Below are 15438 nucleotides of genomic sequence, written 5' to 3' on the forward strand. Positions count from 1 at the left end.
AAAGCAGGGGGAAGGTCTCAGGTCTGCGTTGTAGGTTTTAGAAGTGGCTAGCATGGTAATTTAGAGTCAGGTTCTAAAGTCAGTATTCTTTGGTTTCAGTATCAGTTCTAAGTTGTGTGACCTTGAGCAGGTTAATTCAACCCTCCAAGTCTCAACTTTATAATTAGTAAAATGGGGGATAATATTATTTTCTATTAGATCAGTTCAGAGTAACAATATGGCTTAAGTAATAAAGATACTTATTACCTCACTTATCAGGAAGTCTAGAAATGGTTCAAAAGGTTAACAGCAGTCTCATGAAGGACCAAGGATCTTTTCATATATTTCTACTTGGCCATCCTCTTTACACAGTAATATACTGCAAGAGAAAGGGTTAGGGGAGAGAAATGTTTCCCTAACGCCCTACATTAAAAAAAATTTTTTTTAACATTTATTTATTTTTGAGACAGAGAGAGACAGAGCATGAATGGGGGAGGGTCAGAGAGAGAAGGAGACACAGAATCTGAAACAGGATCCAGGCTCTGAGCTGTCAGCACAGAGCCTGACGCAGGGTTCAAACTCGCGGACCGCGAGATCATGACCTGAGCCCAAGGCGGACGCTCAACCAACTGAGCCACCCAGGCACCCCTACATTTTTAATCCATTGGGAAGATTTGGGTCTCTCAACCACCTCCTAAATCAACCAAGGACAAAGGAGAATAGGATTCTATAACTGGTGTCGACCAATAGACCAGTAATAGTTCATTCCCTGGGAAGAGGGAGGAGCTACCTTCCCTAAGCATCTGAACCAAATCAAGGTTTGCTTACAAGAAAAAGCGGGTGGGAGGGTGCTGTTGAACAGTAAGTGTATGTTATTGAGTGTCTGGGAAGTGTTTAGCTTAGCGCTCTGGCCTATAGTGAGTACTCAGAAAAGGTTAGTTTTGCCAACTCCCTGAGGCTGATATTTTGAAGGGCAATTCTGTGTTCTCACAAAAAACAGAACTTTCTATTGTTTTAAAAGTAGAACAGAACACTGAACTTGATGGATCATAGGCCTGGCTCACACGATGTTGGATGTCCTTACAGGTCCCTTTGCATGGCAAAAATTCTCACACTTTAAAAGTATTTCTGCCTTGTATCCTTACCCAGGGGTGTGGAAAATGAGGAGGTTGAACTAACCTGCCTCAAGCCTCATTCTATCTGTTGAAAGGATTTATCCCATAGCCTTCCCGGATCAAATGGCATCCTCTTGATGGCAGAGGAAGCTCTGGGAGCCTATGTCTGTCTTGAAGACAAACGCTGTTCAGAATTCTACAGCTTTATTCTCCTTCTTATAGTCACATTCACATCAACAGCTGGGAAGGAACAAAAATACCAGATGAATGACTCCACCATCTATTGCTACCGTAATGGTATGTAAAGAATGACTCTCTGGCTCAGTAACATTCAACAATGAGCATCTATTATCATGGTCGTAAGTCTTCAGGTTGGCTGGATTCTGGCAAATAGGATGGGTTCTGTTGGATCTTCCTCCAAGCTGGAGATTAGGCCTTGGTCTGCCCTTTATGGCTCCCTGAGTTGTTAATCTCGTGGCAATGACAAGAGACCCAACAGGGCAAACCCAAGCTCACAAGCATATTTCAAGCCTTTGCTCATATCACCTCTCCTAACATCCCACTGGCCAAATCAAGTCTTACAGTCTAACATCAGTGGGGTGGACAAATCACAGGCATCTAGTTGAAAATAGCAAGGTCACATGGTAAAATGTGTGGAAACACAAAGGGGCAAGGGAAAGAGAACGATGAAGGCACCACAAAGAAGTTCAATCTACCTTCTCATTTGACTAGAACCCACCTCTAATTTTCCAAATTCCTCTTCATGGGTGGGGGGCACATGTCTCGTCTCATCTGTCTTGCCCTCCTAAGCCACTCTGGTGGGTAAAACCTATTTGACCAATAATACTTCCAGTAGATAATGGAGAGATTGCAAGGGGAAAGAAAAGAGAGAAAAGAAAAAGTAAAGACAGAATAGGAAAGAGAAAAGAATCACTCTGATGGGATCCATTGTAAGGACAATTGAGAAGGCCAGGAACCCTGGAAGCAGAGTCTTGTTGCAATCCTGTGAGAATGTGATTGGTGCCTTCTGCAATGTTACTGGCAAGCAGAGCTTCCGGATTAGAAGGTCTATGAAAAGGATGCTCAGGTTTTAGTTTAGGGACATGTGACCAGATGAAACAAATCAGTGTTTATAGAGTGGCTTCCAAGGACAAGGCAAACCTTCCCCCCACTCCCCCCACAGAGAGCAGGAGTCAGGTGTCATGGTCACCAGGTTATCCATGGTGATTATTATAGTGCCTAATATATAGCTGGTGATCAATACATATTTTTTGAATGCACTGAAGTATTTAAGAGGCAAATTTCCCCACTGCATTTTTGGTAATGTTTTGATTTAGTTTATAAACACTGGGCCTGGGAAAGCCCTAGGGGTCAAGGACAAATGCTTAAGAGAAAAGAAGGTTCTTCTCATTCTTTTTTGTTCATATTCTGTTTCTTCTTTTAAGAAATCAATTTCATCGAGATAAAATTTATGTACTATAAAATATACTCATTTTAGTTCTGTGAGTTTTGACAAGTGTGTACCTGCATAATATAGAACATTTCCAACACCTCCAAAGGTCCCCTTCCCTGTCAATCCCTGCTTATTCCTGACCCCAAGCAACTGATGACCTGTTTTCTATCAATATAGGCTAGTTTGCCTATTTCAGAATTCCTCAAACAGAATCCTGCAGCATAACATCTAGTTTCTGTCAGTAGGTTTTGAAGCTTGTATCATTCATCCTTGTGGTGCATGCTCATTCCCTTTTATTTGCTGAATAGTATTCCATCATTTGGGCATACCATCATTTATTTGCCTATTAACCTGTTGATTGACATATGCAGTTTCCAGTATGGGCTATTATGAAGAAAGCCATGCACATTGTTCACACAAGTCTATGTGAACCTATTTTCATTTCTCTTGGGAAAGTCCTGAGTTTTATGATAAGTTAATGTTTAACTTTTTATAGGAAACTGCTCCAAAATGGCTTTACCATTTTATACTCTCTCCAGCAATGGATAAGCATTCCAGTTGCTCTATATCAAACAATGGTATTATCAATCTTAATTTTTACCCATTCTGGTGGGTCTCTCTCTCTCTCTCTCTTTTAATAAATGAGAAATGTTTTTTGAATGAGCGAGGGCAAACATTCTTAGACCTATGTCACTAAATGAGCAAGTTAGGAGTCTACTATCCATAAGATACCTCTTTTTCTATGGTCTCTCCTCTCTCTCCCTGTGTCTCTGTGTCTGACACACGCGCGCGCGCACACACACACACACACACAACACGTGGAGAGGAGAGGGGGCCTTCTGTCTCTGTGTGTGTGTGTGTGGGGAAACAAAAAACCATTGTTTCTCTCAGGGTGGGCTTTCTTTTTCAGAAGCACAACTTAACCGTAGCCCCCACCCCCTTTCCAAGACCGGCGCGCTGCAAACCCTCAGGCGCAGCAAGGTTTCCCCAAAGAGCACTCCTGCCAAGCCTCTCTACTGCTCTCTTATCTACTAATAAATAATGTATTTGCAAAGAGCTGGGTTGTGGCCGTCGCTAGATAGCTCCCGCTAGGGGCTGCCTCTCCGATCCCTCCCAACCGCTCCCTTTCCCCACCCAATCTGGATCGGAAGGCACTCCAGGCTCCCGCCCAAGTTCCCCGGAAAGCCCCAGGGAACGCGCGGTTCGCGGGCACCCCGGGCACCCCTGCAACCCCGGCATGGGGCATGCTCAGAGGGCGCGCGGGCGGCGCAGGCGTTGGCTGCAGTGGGGCCCAGGAGCCGGGAGGTGCCGCTGCGTCCCCGCTTCCCGGCGCCTGACCCAGCGCGCAAAGTTGGGCTGGAAGCCGCCGGGGGAAGGAGGGACCGAGCCAGCGAGGGTGGCGGGGAAGCTGGGCGGGAGGAGGAAGGAGGAGGGGAAGGAGCGCGGGGGGGGGGGGGGGCGCGGAGCGTGTGTCACTCGCGCTCTCCCTCTGTGTATAGAGGATGTGCTGAATGGTGCGCTTCGAGGCGGCGGCGGAGGAGGAGCAGTACCCGGCGGCGGCTGGCAGCCTCGGCCGCCCGGCTCGGCTTCCCTGTGCCCTCCGAGGCTCCGCAGCCACCGCGGGCGCCCGACCCCGCGTCCCGCCCGAGGCATGGCCGGGCGCCTGGCCCCCGTGCGCCCCGCCTGCTGAGCCGCGCCGGAGGAGGTGCGGAGGCCGGGAGGCCGGGGGAGGCCGGCGGGGGAGCAGAGTCAAGCGCCTCGCGAGCGGAGAAAGGAGCCCCGCGCCCCGCGCCCCGTCCCTGCCGCGCTCGCCCGGGCCGCCCCGAGCCCCGATGAGCCCAGATGGCCGGGGCTCAGCCCGGAGTGCACGCTTTGCAACTCAAGCCGGTGTGCGTGTCCGACAGCCTCAAGAAGGGCACCAAATTCGTCAAGTGGGATGATGTAAGTCGGAGGCGGCGGGCTGGGGGCGCGGGGCACCGGGCAGGGCGCGGGGCGGGCGGCGTGGGGGTGGGGCGAGGGGCGCGTTATGCAATGGGCGCACGGGAGCCGGCCGGGGCCGCCTCGGGGCGCGCAGGGTGGCCACTGCCGAGGCGGCTGGCCGGGAGCAGCGGCTTCGCGCGCGCTCCTGTCTCTCCGGGTCAGGGAATTGCCATCCTTGCCGGGTCTGGCAGGCGCCCCCTGAGGCTCTTCAGGCTTGGGGGCCTGAGGGGCAGTTTTTGCCAGGGAACGGTCCTGAGAGTTTTTGGAAAGTGTGAAGTTGGGACCATCTGGAGAGCGCTGGGGTGTGACCCAGGCGCACCCCTCTCCGCCCGCAGACGCACCCCCTATTACCTCTATTGCTCCCTTTCCAGAAGGAACAGGACAGCCCCGAAGAACGAGCCTGTTCAGTGATTGCTAAGCCTCTTGGCACTTTTATGGGAGCCCACGCGGCAGAGGACACAGCGGTCCAGCCGACAGGTGGTCGCTGATGCCAAACTTCAGCGCCTGGCTCCGGAGTGAGGGGCTTGAGAAGGGCCCGGGAGGACACTCCTGTGAAGGGCTAGAGGGCAGAAGTCGGGGGCATTGGGGGGTCTAGGAGTGCTCAGCGGACCTGCGGGCAAATGGGGAGGGCTAGTTTTTGAGAACTGAGCTGGCTGGAGTCTGCAGCTTGAAGCAGAACCGGCAAGGCATTCCCCACAATTTATTTATTACATCTTTTGCCAAGTGGGGCAGAGCTTTGCCCAAACCCGGATCTCCAGCCTTTTGCAAGAGCCCTGGACCTAGGACTGCAAGTGACACCCGCTCCCCAACCCGTTGTCTTCAAACACTTAAATTAATAATCTTGCTGAAAACATGGGACTCTTCAGATGGAGGGCATTATCGTATCAATTTATATGTCCTGGGTGTAATTCAAAAGGTTTGTTAAGAACAACCCACCGGGATAAACCTGAGCTGCCAGGATCTAGGGAAATTTAGGTCCAAATGAGGAAGACATCTCTCAAACAGGAGGAATGATAGGCGAATAAGGTGTTCATCCTCCTGAAAAGATTTTCCACCTAGTAAATTATAGCCTGTTATCCTCCAGGGTATTTTTCTTTAATCTTCTTAAGCCATTTTCCAGTGTCTGAAAAACAATTTAAATATTCCAGGTACCGAATCCAATTACTTAGCTGAGTGAGTCTGTGTCTATATTTTGTCCAGTTGGAAGTGCAAACGGGACTCGGGAGTATGAGCCACAGCTTCCTTGAAAGCTAATGGCAATTATTAAATGTTGTAGGCAAGGATAGAAACATACGTCCTTTTACGGAGGACTTTACACTTTTCTTCTTCCATCCCAGTGTAAGGACCAGATGTTTTTGTAAATGGAATAGAATCTAAACAATAAATTTGGACACAGATGAACCGCTTTCTTACAACAACAACAATAACAACAAAGATAATGCAGTTCAGCAACAAATAAAACAGTTTTGCCCATCTTGAAGTCTCAAAGAGAGAACTGAGGTGATGAGAAAATAAAGGGCCGAAGGGAGAAAGACTTTACGGAATAAAGAAGGGTATTCCAGCATAAGCTCTGCATTTATTCACAGTGATACTTTTAAATGGTGCTCCAGAATATCTTATTTGGAAGAAAATAGCCGGCATCACTTTGAAAATGGAGATCTTCTATGGAACAAGTTTTGAACATCTAAGGAGATGATTTTTATTTTGTGCATTTATGGCATGTGTATTTCTTCCTTACCTGCTAATGCCAGACCATACACTAGTTCTGGGGTGGTGATGAATGTGGACAGAATCTCCGCTGTTATAGGCCTTACATGGTAGGTGGAGGAGACAGAAAATTATCAAGAACACCAGTGATGTAGAGATTAGAAGTGATGCAAGGAGAGTATTGGAGAGGTCACCAGTCAGACACTACCTGAAGAAGGTGGGAAGCGCTCTCCCTGAGCACTGCAGCAGTGAGTTTCTTGGGAAGCCTTACTTTAGTGCACACGCTAAAGGGAGGGCCTGTGGAATCTCAGATCTTCTGTAGGGAGAAACCCAGACTGCATCCAGGAGTCAGGTTACCTGGAATATGGTGAACTCTCCTGCAGGTTCCTTGGCTCTCTGTCTCCATGGTGATCTGTGGATTGAGAAGGAGCAGACTTTCCTAGGTCACCCATATCTTCCTCAGGAGTCACCCCTCTACTCTTGCCGTCCCATATCTGTCCTTCCAAAATCAAGCCAGTTTAGGTGATCGGGCTAATTATACTGCATCCTAGTGATACTGTGTGCCAAAGACAAAGAGAACTACATGTTGAATCTAAAGGCTTGAGTTTACCTGCTGGTTCTCTTGTCAGTCAGCCGTGTAACTTTAGGTTAATCACTTAACCTTTCTGAATCTTTGCGGCCTCTTGAGCAAGACTATGAGAATGCCACTTTTGTTTGTTTGTTTGTTTGTTTGTACCTGTTTCACCTGTAATAGTTGGAAGTAGCCAATAGGATAAAGTAGCCCTTCTCACACTTGAGTGTCAGAAACATCTGGGCGATTGGCAACACGTAGTTTGCTTGGTCTCACCCTCGGTTTCTGATTCAGAAGGTCTGAGGATTGGTCTGAGAATGCATTTCTCATAGAGTCTTGCTGAGTCCACTGGTCTGGGGAACCATACTTTGAAATCACTGAGATAAGGTGTGTGAAGTGACTTAAAAAGTATGGCAGATAGCTACCAGGGTCTTGTCAGCCCATGTACATTATTGCAAGTTTGTGATTTTAATTTGATCTCTCTGCATGTTGAGAAATTCATCCAGCTGTTACTTTTCTATCTAAGAAGTAGAAGGACCTCAATGACAAAATCATGGACAATCTTTAGATCTTAATGGCGTATTTTACCAAGTGTCTTTGGTGCCTAGGCTAGCTTAACTTGCATTCATATGTGCCTTTTGAATTTCTTATATGCAGTGAACAATTTTCAGCACTGTAACCTGTTTCTAGTGGGTTAGTAGAAAGGGAAAGGGAAGAGAGAAAATTTTTGAGAGGCTGTCTCGTCTGTCTTTGAGGAGGGGAGACTGTTGGGTTTTCCCTTTTGGCTTTGACTTTGGGAAATATCCTCTGCCCCCTGCACCAGGGGGGCATCCCCATCACCTTGTTTAGAGGACAATTAAATGCTGGAAATAGTTTTAAAATCTCTCAAATACTGGATCTCACTTAAAAACTGTAGAACCCTGCCCTCTGGTCTTTAAGAAGAGGGATGGGCAAACTCATAAAATAGATTCTGAGTAGCCCATTAGAAAGCATAATAATACATTTGAAAGGATGAGTATGGGGCTACTTAGAATTGTAGAGAGATTATCTTTTGTTGTGAGTGGTTAAAACACCACAATCACTTACTCTGTTTTTCTGGCCACTCTCTGGAATGGAAGATGTCACCTAGAGGGTGCAGTGCCCTGCATAATCTGTTGGCTACATGCCAGCATCATGGCTGTGGATGCTTTAAGAGTGGTAGTCAAAAGCTTTGACATAGGCACTAACCAATCACAATAGACAGTAGCGGGCAATGGAGGTGGAGCAGGGTCCTGGAGAACACCCCTTTGCACCAGGGCGTTGGCCTTTCTTTTGCCTGATCATGAGGAGGGCTGCGAGTCCCCAGGGTCTGTGGAGCATATAGAATTACTTCAGTGTTTGAACGACTAGTGGTAGCGTGTACAGTTAGGAGATCAAGGCCAAACCTTGTCCTCCAGAACTTGATCAGCAAATATAGGACTGACCTATCGTGGTTATCTGTTTTACCAGTGATACCAAAGGATGCAACTTTATCCTTGCTTTTATTTTGCATTTGTATATTATCAGCCCCTGTGGTGGAGGTGGGTGTAAAGGACTGTGGACATTGTGGGAGAGTTCTGGTGAGATGGACAGTGGAGGGGGGTTACTTTCTGCATCTGAGGTAGGGAGCTTAGGAGACTATGAGTCTAGGCCCTCTCTCTCCTAGTGTTTGGCCTTGCTTTGTATGTGGAGGAAAAGAGGAAGGATAAAAACCATACAATTGGCTCCCCCCCACCCCTCTTCCCAGCCCCTGATGTGTCCCTGATTAAGCTCCCAGGACCTTGTCTCTTTGTTCTACAACCTCTAGGACATGAAAGGTGTCACATTTGTTTGTTCTTTCTTTTTCTCTACTCTCCCCCTCCAAGTTCCAGTGTCACTGTAAGTTACTTAATACATCTCCACCTCAGTTTCCTCATCTGTAATGTGAAGATTGTAATATTTCCTGCTGCACAGAACAGCTGTTAACATTAAGTGAGCAAAGGCATATGCATTGTTTTGTATAGTGCCTGACACCCAGGAACCCTTAATAAAACAAGGTTTTTAAAAATTATTGTTCCCTCAATGGTTAGAAGGTCATGAATTTTTCCACAGTGGCCAGTATATGTTAGATGCCTCCTTTATTCTACAAGTGGGAACATCCAGACCTTCCTTTCATTCCTTTTACTATGTGCTTTGATTTTAATATTTTATAATTGGAAAAAGAAAAAAAAATCAGTGTTTTACCTGTTTCAAAAAAAATTCAGGTGTTTCAGGGAAAGTGAATCCACATAAAAAGCAGGACACCTTCTCTGTAAAGCAAGTCAGTTTACAAAGTATCCAGAAGTTTTATTTCTACTTAAATTAAAAAAAGAAATTATATATATATATATATGTATATATGTATATATATATATATACATATATATATATTCCACCTGGAAGAAGGAAACACTTAAACAGAACTCTTGTAATGTAGCAAGAATATATATTTAAAATAAATATGTATAAAACTAATCTTTGTACATTCTGTCTCACAAGCATAATCTAGCCAAAAGTTGCAATTGCAACTGCCTAAGTTGTTTGAGAAGAAGGCTGTGGAAGCTCAAAGGTTTGGATTTGGATTAATGCCCCATGGCTTTGAACCAAGTAGCACTCTCCCCCCTCTCCACCATTCTCTCCCTTTCAAACAAAACCTCTGCAGTTAAAACAGGTAATCATCATCACTAATAATAATAGAATAAACATGCTTGTATATTGCACATTTCCCAGCATCCTACACAGAAGCTTGGGTAGAGTATTTGCATTATGTAGAATATGCAGTTACAGTTTCCAAAATGATGGCAGCAGAATGATGGAGGGCACTGACCAGATTAATGAGGGAGCTGAGGGGAATGGCTTATGAGATGGGCATTCAGCAGCACTCACTCTGGAAAGGTTATGGGAAATAGAGAAGAAAAGGCTCCGGCTGGTAGGTGGTGGATCTGGACGGGGCCCCCACAGAGGGAGAGGCAGGTTTTAGACTGAAAAGCTGGCAGATGCTCTCTAAAGGGCCACATACGTATGCCCAGATATGTCCATTTTTAATGCCCAAAGAGCGTTTGTGAATTTCTCATCGACAGTAATTACTTTAAACATGAAAGTATTAACGTTTCCAAAATCTAGTCCAATAAAGCTACTTTAAGCTTTTTATCAGAGCGTAACATGCATACTGTAAAATACAAAAATCTTCTGTCTGGCTGGATCTGTTTTCACAAAATAAACACTACCCAGTATGCAGCACTGGATCAAGAACAGCACTGCCCTCTCTAGGTGGTACCTTCCAGTCCCTACACCTCCTCCCAGGGGTAACAATCAGCCTGACTTATAACTTTATAGGTTGGTTTTGCCTGTTTTTGATCTAAAAAAAATGATTTTTTAATTTTCAGTGAAAACAAAACAAACCCTCTTCAGCCTAAAGCATTTTTTTTTATTACTGCTGAATGAACCCTCTTGCATAATAACAACAGAAGTGACTTACCTTCTGTTTAGATGGCACTTGATTAGGTCCTTATCTGTCCTAAGGTGAAGTCTGGGAAGTGGAGCAGGTGTAAATGCCCCGAAGGAGGAAATAGTTGAACAAAACGCTGGTAGTTTAACAAGGAAATGTAATGCCTACAGGCTGTTATTGGCATAGGAAAGGAGACCAGCAGAGTGCTGTTTGTGGAATCTATTTTTCTCTTCTAGATTTTCTCTCTTATCTTGCCTGACTTTGATACTCCTACCTGTGGTGTATTAGGATAATTTGCTCTGGCTATTAGCATATCTTGAATACTTCCCTTGAAAGTTCAGTCTATCAATAAATAGCTTCAAATTATATTTACCTGCAATGATGTTTAAATGGGACAGGAACATTTTCCTTTTTTATGTTGAACTTGGTGACCTGTGGTTAAACGTTTCTTTATCAGGATTGTTTCATGTTATCATGAACAAGGAGTGCCGGCAGAAAATGAAATAAGATTGATTGTGAATTGTTGACTAATGCTATGGGTCTCACCTAAATAACACATCCTTGGTGACTGAAAATGTTGCTTTTCCTGTTACCCACGCTAATATTAGGTTCATGCAGCCTTTTCAGATCATAAGTTCCACCTGCTCAGATTTCATAATGCTTCTCTTTCCCTGTCTGTGCCATGTCTGATGCCCCAATCTAAGCCATGTGCCCCTGTGCATCAGCAGGGAAAGCAACTGGAGACATACTTCTTTCTTAAAATTTTTCTAATTTTAGACAGAGAGAAAAAGAGCAGGGAAGAAGGGCAGAAGGTGAGAGAGAGAATCCTAAGCAGGCTCCATGCTCAGTGCGGAGGCCCGATGCTGGCTCAATCCCAGGACCCTGGGTTCATGACCTGAGCTGAAATCAAGAGTCAGAGGCTTGGCCTACTGAGCCACCCAGGCGCCTCTGGAGACACGTTTCTGAGATCAGTTACACACGAGCTCCTAAGGAAGCCATCAATTTCTGTAAAAAACTGACAAATATCACGTAAAGAACACTAGATTCTTTAAGAGTTCTTCTGATTCCCCTCTGATCTGATATTTTATTTTTTTTTATTATCTTCTTCACATGTTAATTTCAATTTTTTTGGAAATTTTAACTTTAATTTCTATTCTGAACAAATGCTTAGGCATATGTCTTCATTGATGTTCACTAAATCTGTATATTTGTCAAGAAACTAAATTATTGTAAATGGAGAAACAGACTATTATATAAAATAAGAAAACATTTAGTATTAAAATAGAATAAAAGCATCCCATATCTGTTTTTTTTTTTTTAAATTTCAGGGGCTCTTTCAGTTCCATGTTTTGTTTCCTTTATTGCATTAAAGTTTTATGAGCAAGTTCAGGGAAAATGGATCCGTTTGCAAAGAGAAACACTTTTACCTGAACTAGTCATAGTGGACATCAGTCTATAACATTGATACTTAAAAAATTAGGAGATTATTTTGCTGTTAAAAAATCTAATTTTCTTTGGAACTTGTTTATAAATTAGGTAAGAGAAAGTTAATGTGATTCATTTTATAGAAGAGGCCACATGGACTTAAAAAGAGACAGAAGACCACAGAACAAGTCAGTGAGTGGGCTAATAGACTAAAAAAAAAAAAAAAAATGCTAACCATGATGCATTCTCAGGTGTTCTGTCTCAGATATTGTTGAGTCTCACTTAGCATCAATTTTCACATCCTCTTAGTGGAATTTTTTAAAATGCAGAATCTGGAAATCCAAAGCTACATTGACTCTCTGGAAGCATCTAATATTCTGGCTGTAAATTAAGTTCCACCAGCATGAGAAGCAGTCATATGAGATTTAAAGGGCAGATATGTGAAAGAGACCACCTTTCTGTATTCCTGGGGTTGTTTCCGTAGAAAGTGAGGTGTTGAAGGCAGAAGCATTACTTTCTGTAATTGTTCATAAGTGGCTTATGTCCAGGGCCATGGGTCTAATGAGGCAATGGCAAGAGGGGTTGCTCACTGTTCTCAGATTACTCTTCCTTTGCCTTGGGCTAAGCTGTTGGGTTTTTGACTCCAGGAGTTCCTTCCTGATTCTTACCTTTCTGAATGTGGTGAAAGCAATAGGTTTCCTCAAGGGTCAGAGCTGTGGTGTTCTGGGGTCATTCATGGAGGCCTAACCTGAAGCCCACTTCACCAATCCTTGTGGTTCTGTCCAGTTACCTGTAATTAAATCCTTTTATGTTCAAAATTTCCAGAGAGGTTTCTGTTTCCCTCACTAACCCCTGCCTGATCTGTCTTTTATGGTTCTAAGATTTCATGATTTTCAGTCCTTATGTGCAACAGATATCTATATCCCATGGAGTTTGCTCCTTCAATATTACATTTGAGTAAAATGGAGTTTTGCTATAATGCTGCCTTTGGAGCTCAATATCGAGACTGAATCCTAATCACAGGCAGTTATACTTGTAAAGCACTGTTGTTATTTATTTATGTTCACCCCTGTTTAGTCATCAACACCACCTTTAGTGGTAGGAAAAAGGCAAGTGTTATTCCCATTTTACATAGAAGGAAACAGAGGCTAGTCAGTTGTGACTTGCCCAAGGACGTACAACTAGTTGGTTAAATTTAAAACTAAGTCTTCTGGTTATATTCTCTTTACAGTCTATCATGGTATCCCCAAACAGGATCCTTTAGGTAACAAAAGACTTTTTATTTTCATTTTATTTATTTTGAGAGAGAGAGAGAGAGTGCACAAGTGGGAGAGAGAGGCAGAGGGAGGGAGGGAGGGAGAGAGAGAGAGAGAGAGAGAGAGAGAGAGAGAGTCTCAAGCAGACTCCATGCTCAGTGCAGAGCCTGATGCAGGGGCTTGATCCCACGATGCAGGGATCATGACCTGAGCCGAAATCAAGAGCCAGCACTTAATTGACTGAACCACCCAGGCATCCTGGTAATAAAAGACTTAACCATCCAGATCAATACAAGTTAAAAAAGATTCCTTGGTTTCTCTACAAAATCTCCCTGATTTTAGGATTCATACAAATGGGGTTTATGTCCCTACAAACTTATCCCTTTTGGCTACTGTTTTCAAAAACAGGTATGGTGTATATACAGAGTTCATTTTTGTCTACATTGTGTTACATGGGAACATAGGAAAGCCTCATTGCTACTTTGAGGCACAGAGGCCAGTGTATATTATAGTCTACAAATGTTCTCTATCACTCATTCAGTAGGGAGACATGGTATATTTAGGTATTCAGGAGTGGCGTTAAAACAAAGGTCATTTTTTCCATTGCCTGATAAGTGACACTTTTGTATCTAGCAAGACTCATTACATGTGCTTCTCCACCTTTTTCTTTCCCAACATACTTGCAAAATGTTGTCTTTTGTTGGATTCCCATTAAGACTGGTCCTGTGGCTTCTTACAGAAATCATTGATCTTGGAAATTTGGTAGGCATGATGGGAGTGTAGACGATGAGTGACCTGACCTGAAGCAAGATGCAGAATGGCTTGAATTCAAGGTAGTATCAGTCGAGAGGCCAGATCTAGATTGCCGGGTTCAGGAACGTGTGTACAGGCAGGTGGATATCCCTTGTCTGTGTTACAACTGGACCACAGCACTTGGAGGACTATAGCTTTATGTTATTTATCTTCTTTCCCTAGGGCAGAGCATAGGCTTGGCACTCGGTAGGTACTGAGGGAATGTTTGTGGAATGAAGGAAGTGTTCTGGTGTGTGTCTGGTTACAGTGGGTTCACACAGGGGAACATGTCATCTTGAGGCAGACCTGGAGGGTGGTCATGCTCTGAAGAGACCTTCCTGACGCACTGTCTGTGGTGTTGGTTGGAAAGCCCTGCTCTATATCCTTCCATTCTCTCAGAAATCTCCCAGAGTCCAAAGGAACTCTGTGGCCTTAGTTTCTCTCAGTGTGAGTTGGAGAAGCAAAATGTTTGTTGTCAGTACAGATCTGATGCTGTTGTGGGACCAATTAAGGTTGAGTGTGTACTAAATTGCAATTCAATATTGGTTGAAAATTGTGATGCTTAATGTATTTACATCCCATCTTCTGAATGTTACCAGTGGCTTACGTTTTCTAAAAAAGATGCTCACATGAGTACCCAGGTATTGTTGTGAAAATTTTCCTTAAAGAAATTCAGATGTGTTGGAAGTGACAGATGAAAGACTGATAGTTGTGAAAACATTCTCTTTATTATGGTAATGATTCACAAAGACTTCCTCCCTTCCCCACTCTTCATTTAATTACTGGGGCCACCTACACTCTCCCACCTTCCCTCTGGTCCCTGGGAAAGCACATCTTCTCTGTGTTCTGGAGTCCATGTTGCCCAGTTTCTCTGGATGCTGACTTTATTATTAGCTTGCCTTTGATAATATCTGTGAACATTTTCCCTCTGCCAAAGCTCCTCTAAAAACATATCAATATATGCCTTTTAGCCACAGAAATTCCAACATAGACTCCAGCACAATGTTCTCCAGACTTCCACACATAGTTATTGTCTCCTCTGACTTCTCTTGCCGCAACAAAATCCTCCAAAGTCTTGTTCTGCCTTTACCACTGCTTTGAAATTTCTCTTGCCAAGGCTACTGGCAACCTGTGAGATGTCAGCCTCAACTGATACTTTTCAGAATGTACCTAGCTTCTTTTCCATCCACCCATTCAGTATTCATAATGAACATAAGCATCGATGCTTCTTACAAGCTAGACATCTTGTCAGTGTTGCAGAGTTATGATGATAAATGGTTTGGCTCCTGCCCTCATGGCGTTTGTATTCTATTGTGGGAGAGAGATGCTAATGGAATAGAAGTATAATTATTTCATTATAATGGTGGTAAGTGCTATAGAAAAAGGTACAGAAGTACATGTGAGCATAAGAAATGTGGAAGGCTCCCCAGGAGGCATTCTATTTATGGAAAGACCTGGGTTATAAGTAGGACTTAGGTCAACAAGAGGAGGGGGGTGTGTGTCAGGCCAAGGGAACAGCACATGGGGACATTCCAAGGATCAAAGGATGTCCTTTGAAGGACATAGCAGAATAAGCCGGTTGGGAGTTTGTTGCTCAGGTGATGCTGGCAAAATGGCAAGTGGCCTGCTTAGGCCACGGCAAGGTTTTATCATAAAGTCAATGGGAAGCCATTAAG

At 44.1% G+C, this 15438-nt stretch overlaps 1 protein-coding gene across 1 annotated transcript in view; it reads left to right on the plus strand.

The window, feature by feature from the left end:
* Positions 1 to 4096: 4096 nt before the first annotated feature.
* Positions 4097 to 15438, plus strand: part of PLCB1 (phospholipase C beta 1) — a 694981-nt gene continuing 683639 nt past the window's right edge. Inside the window, exon 1 of the mRNA XM_042980903.1 lies at positions 4097 to 4488. Coding sequence (XP_042836837.1) covers positions 4390 to 4488 — 99 coding nt within the window. The 5' untranslated portion in view covers positions 4097 to 4389. The remainder of the gene's footprint in view (positions 4489 to 15438) is intronic.

This window comes from Panthera tigris, chromosome A3 (assembly GCF_018350195.1).
Source record: "Panthera tigris isolate Pti1 chromosome A3, P.tigris_Pti1_mat1.1, whole genome shotgun sequence".
NCBI lineage: Eukaryota > Metazoa > Chordata > Mammalia > Carnivora > Felidae > Panthera > Panthera tigris.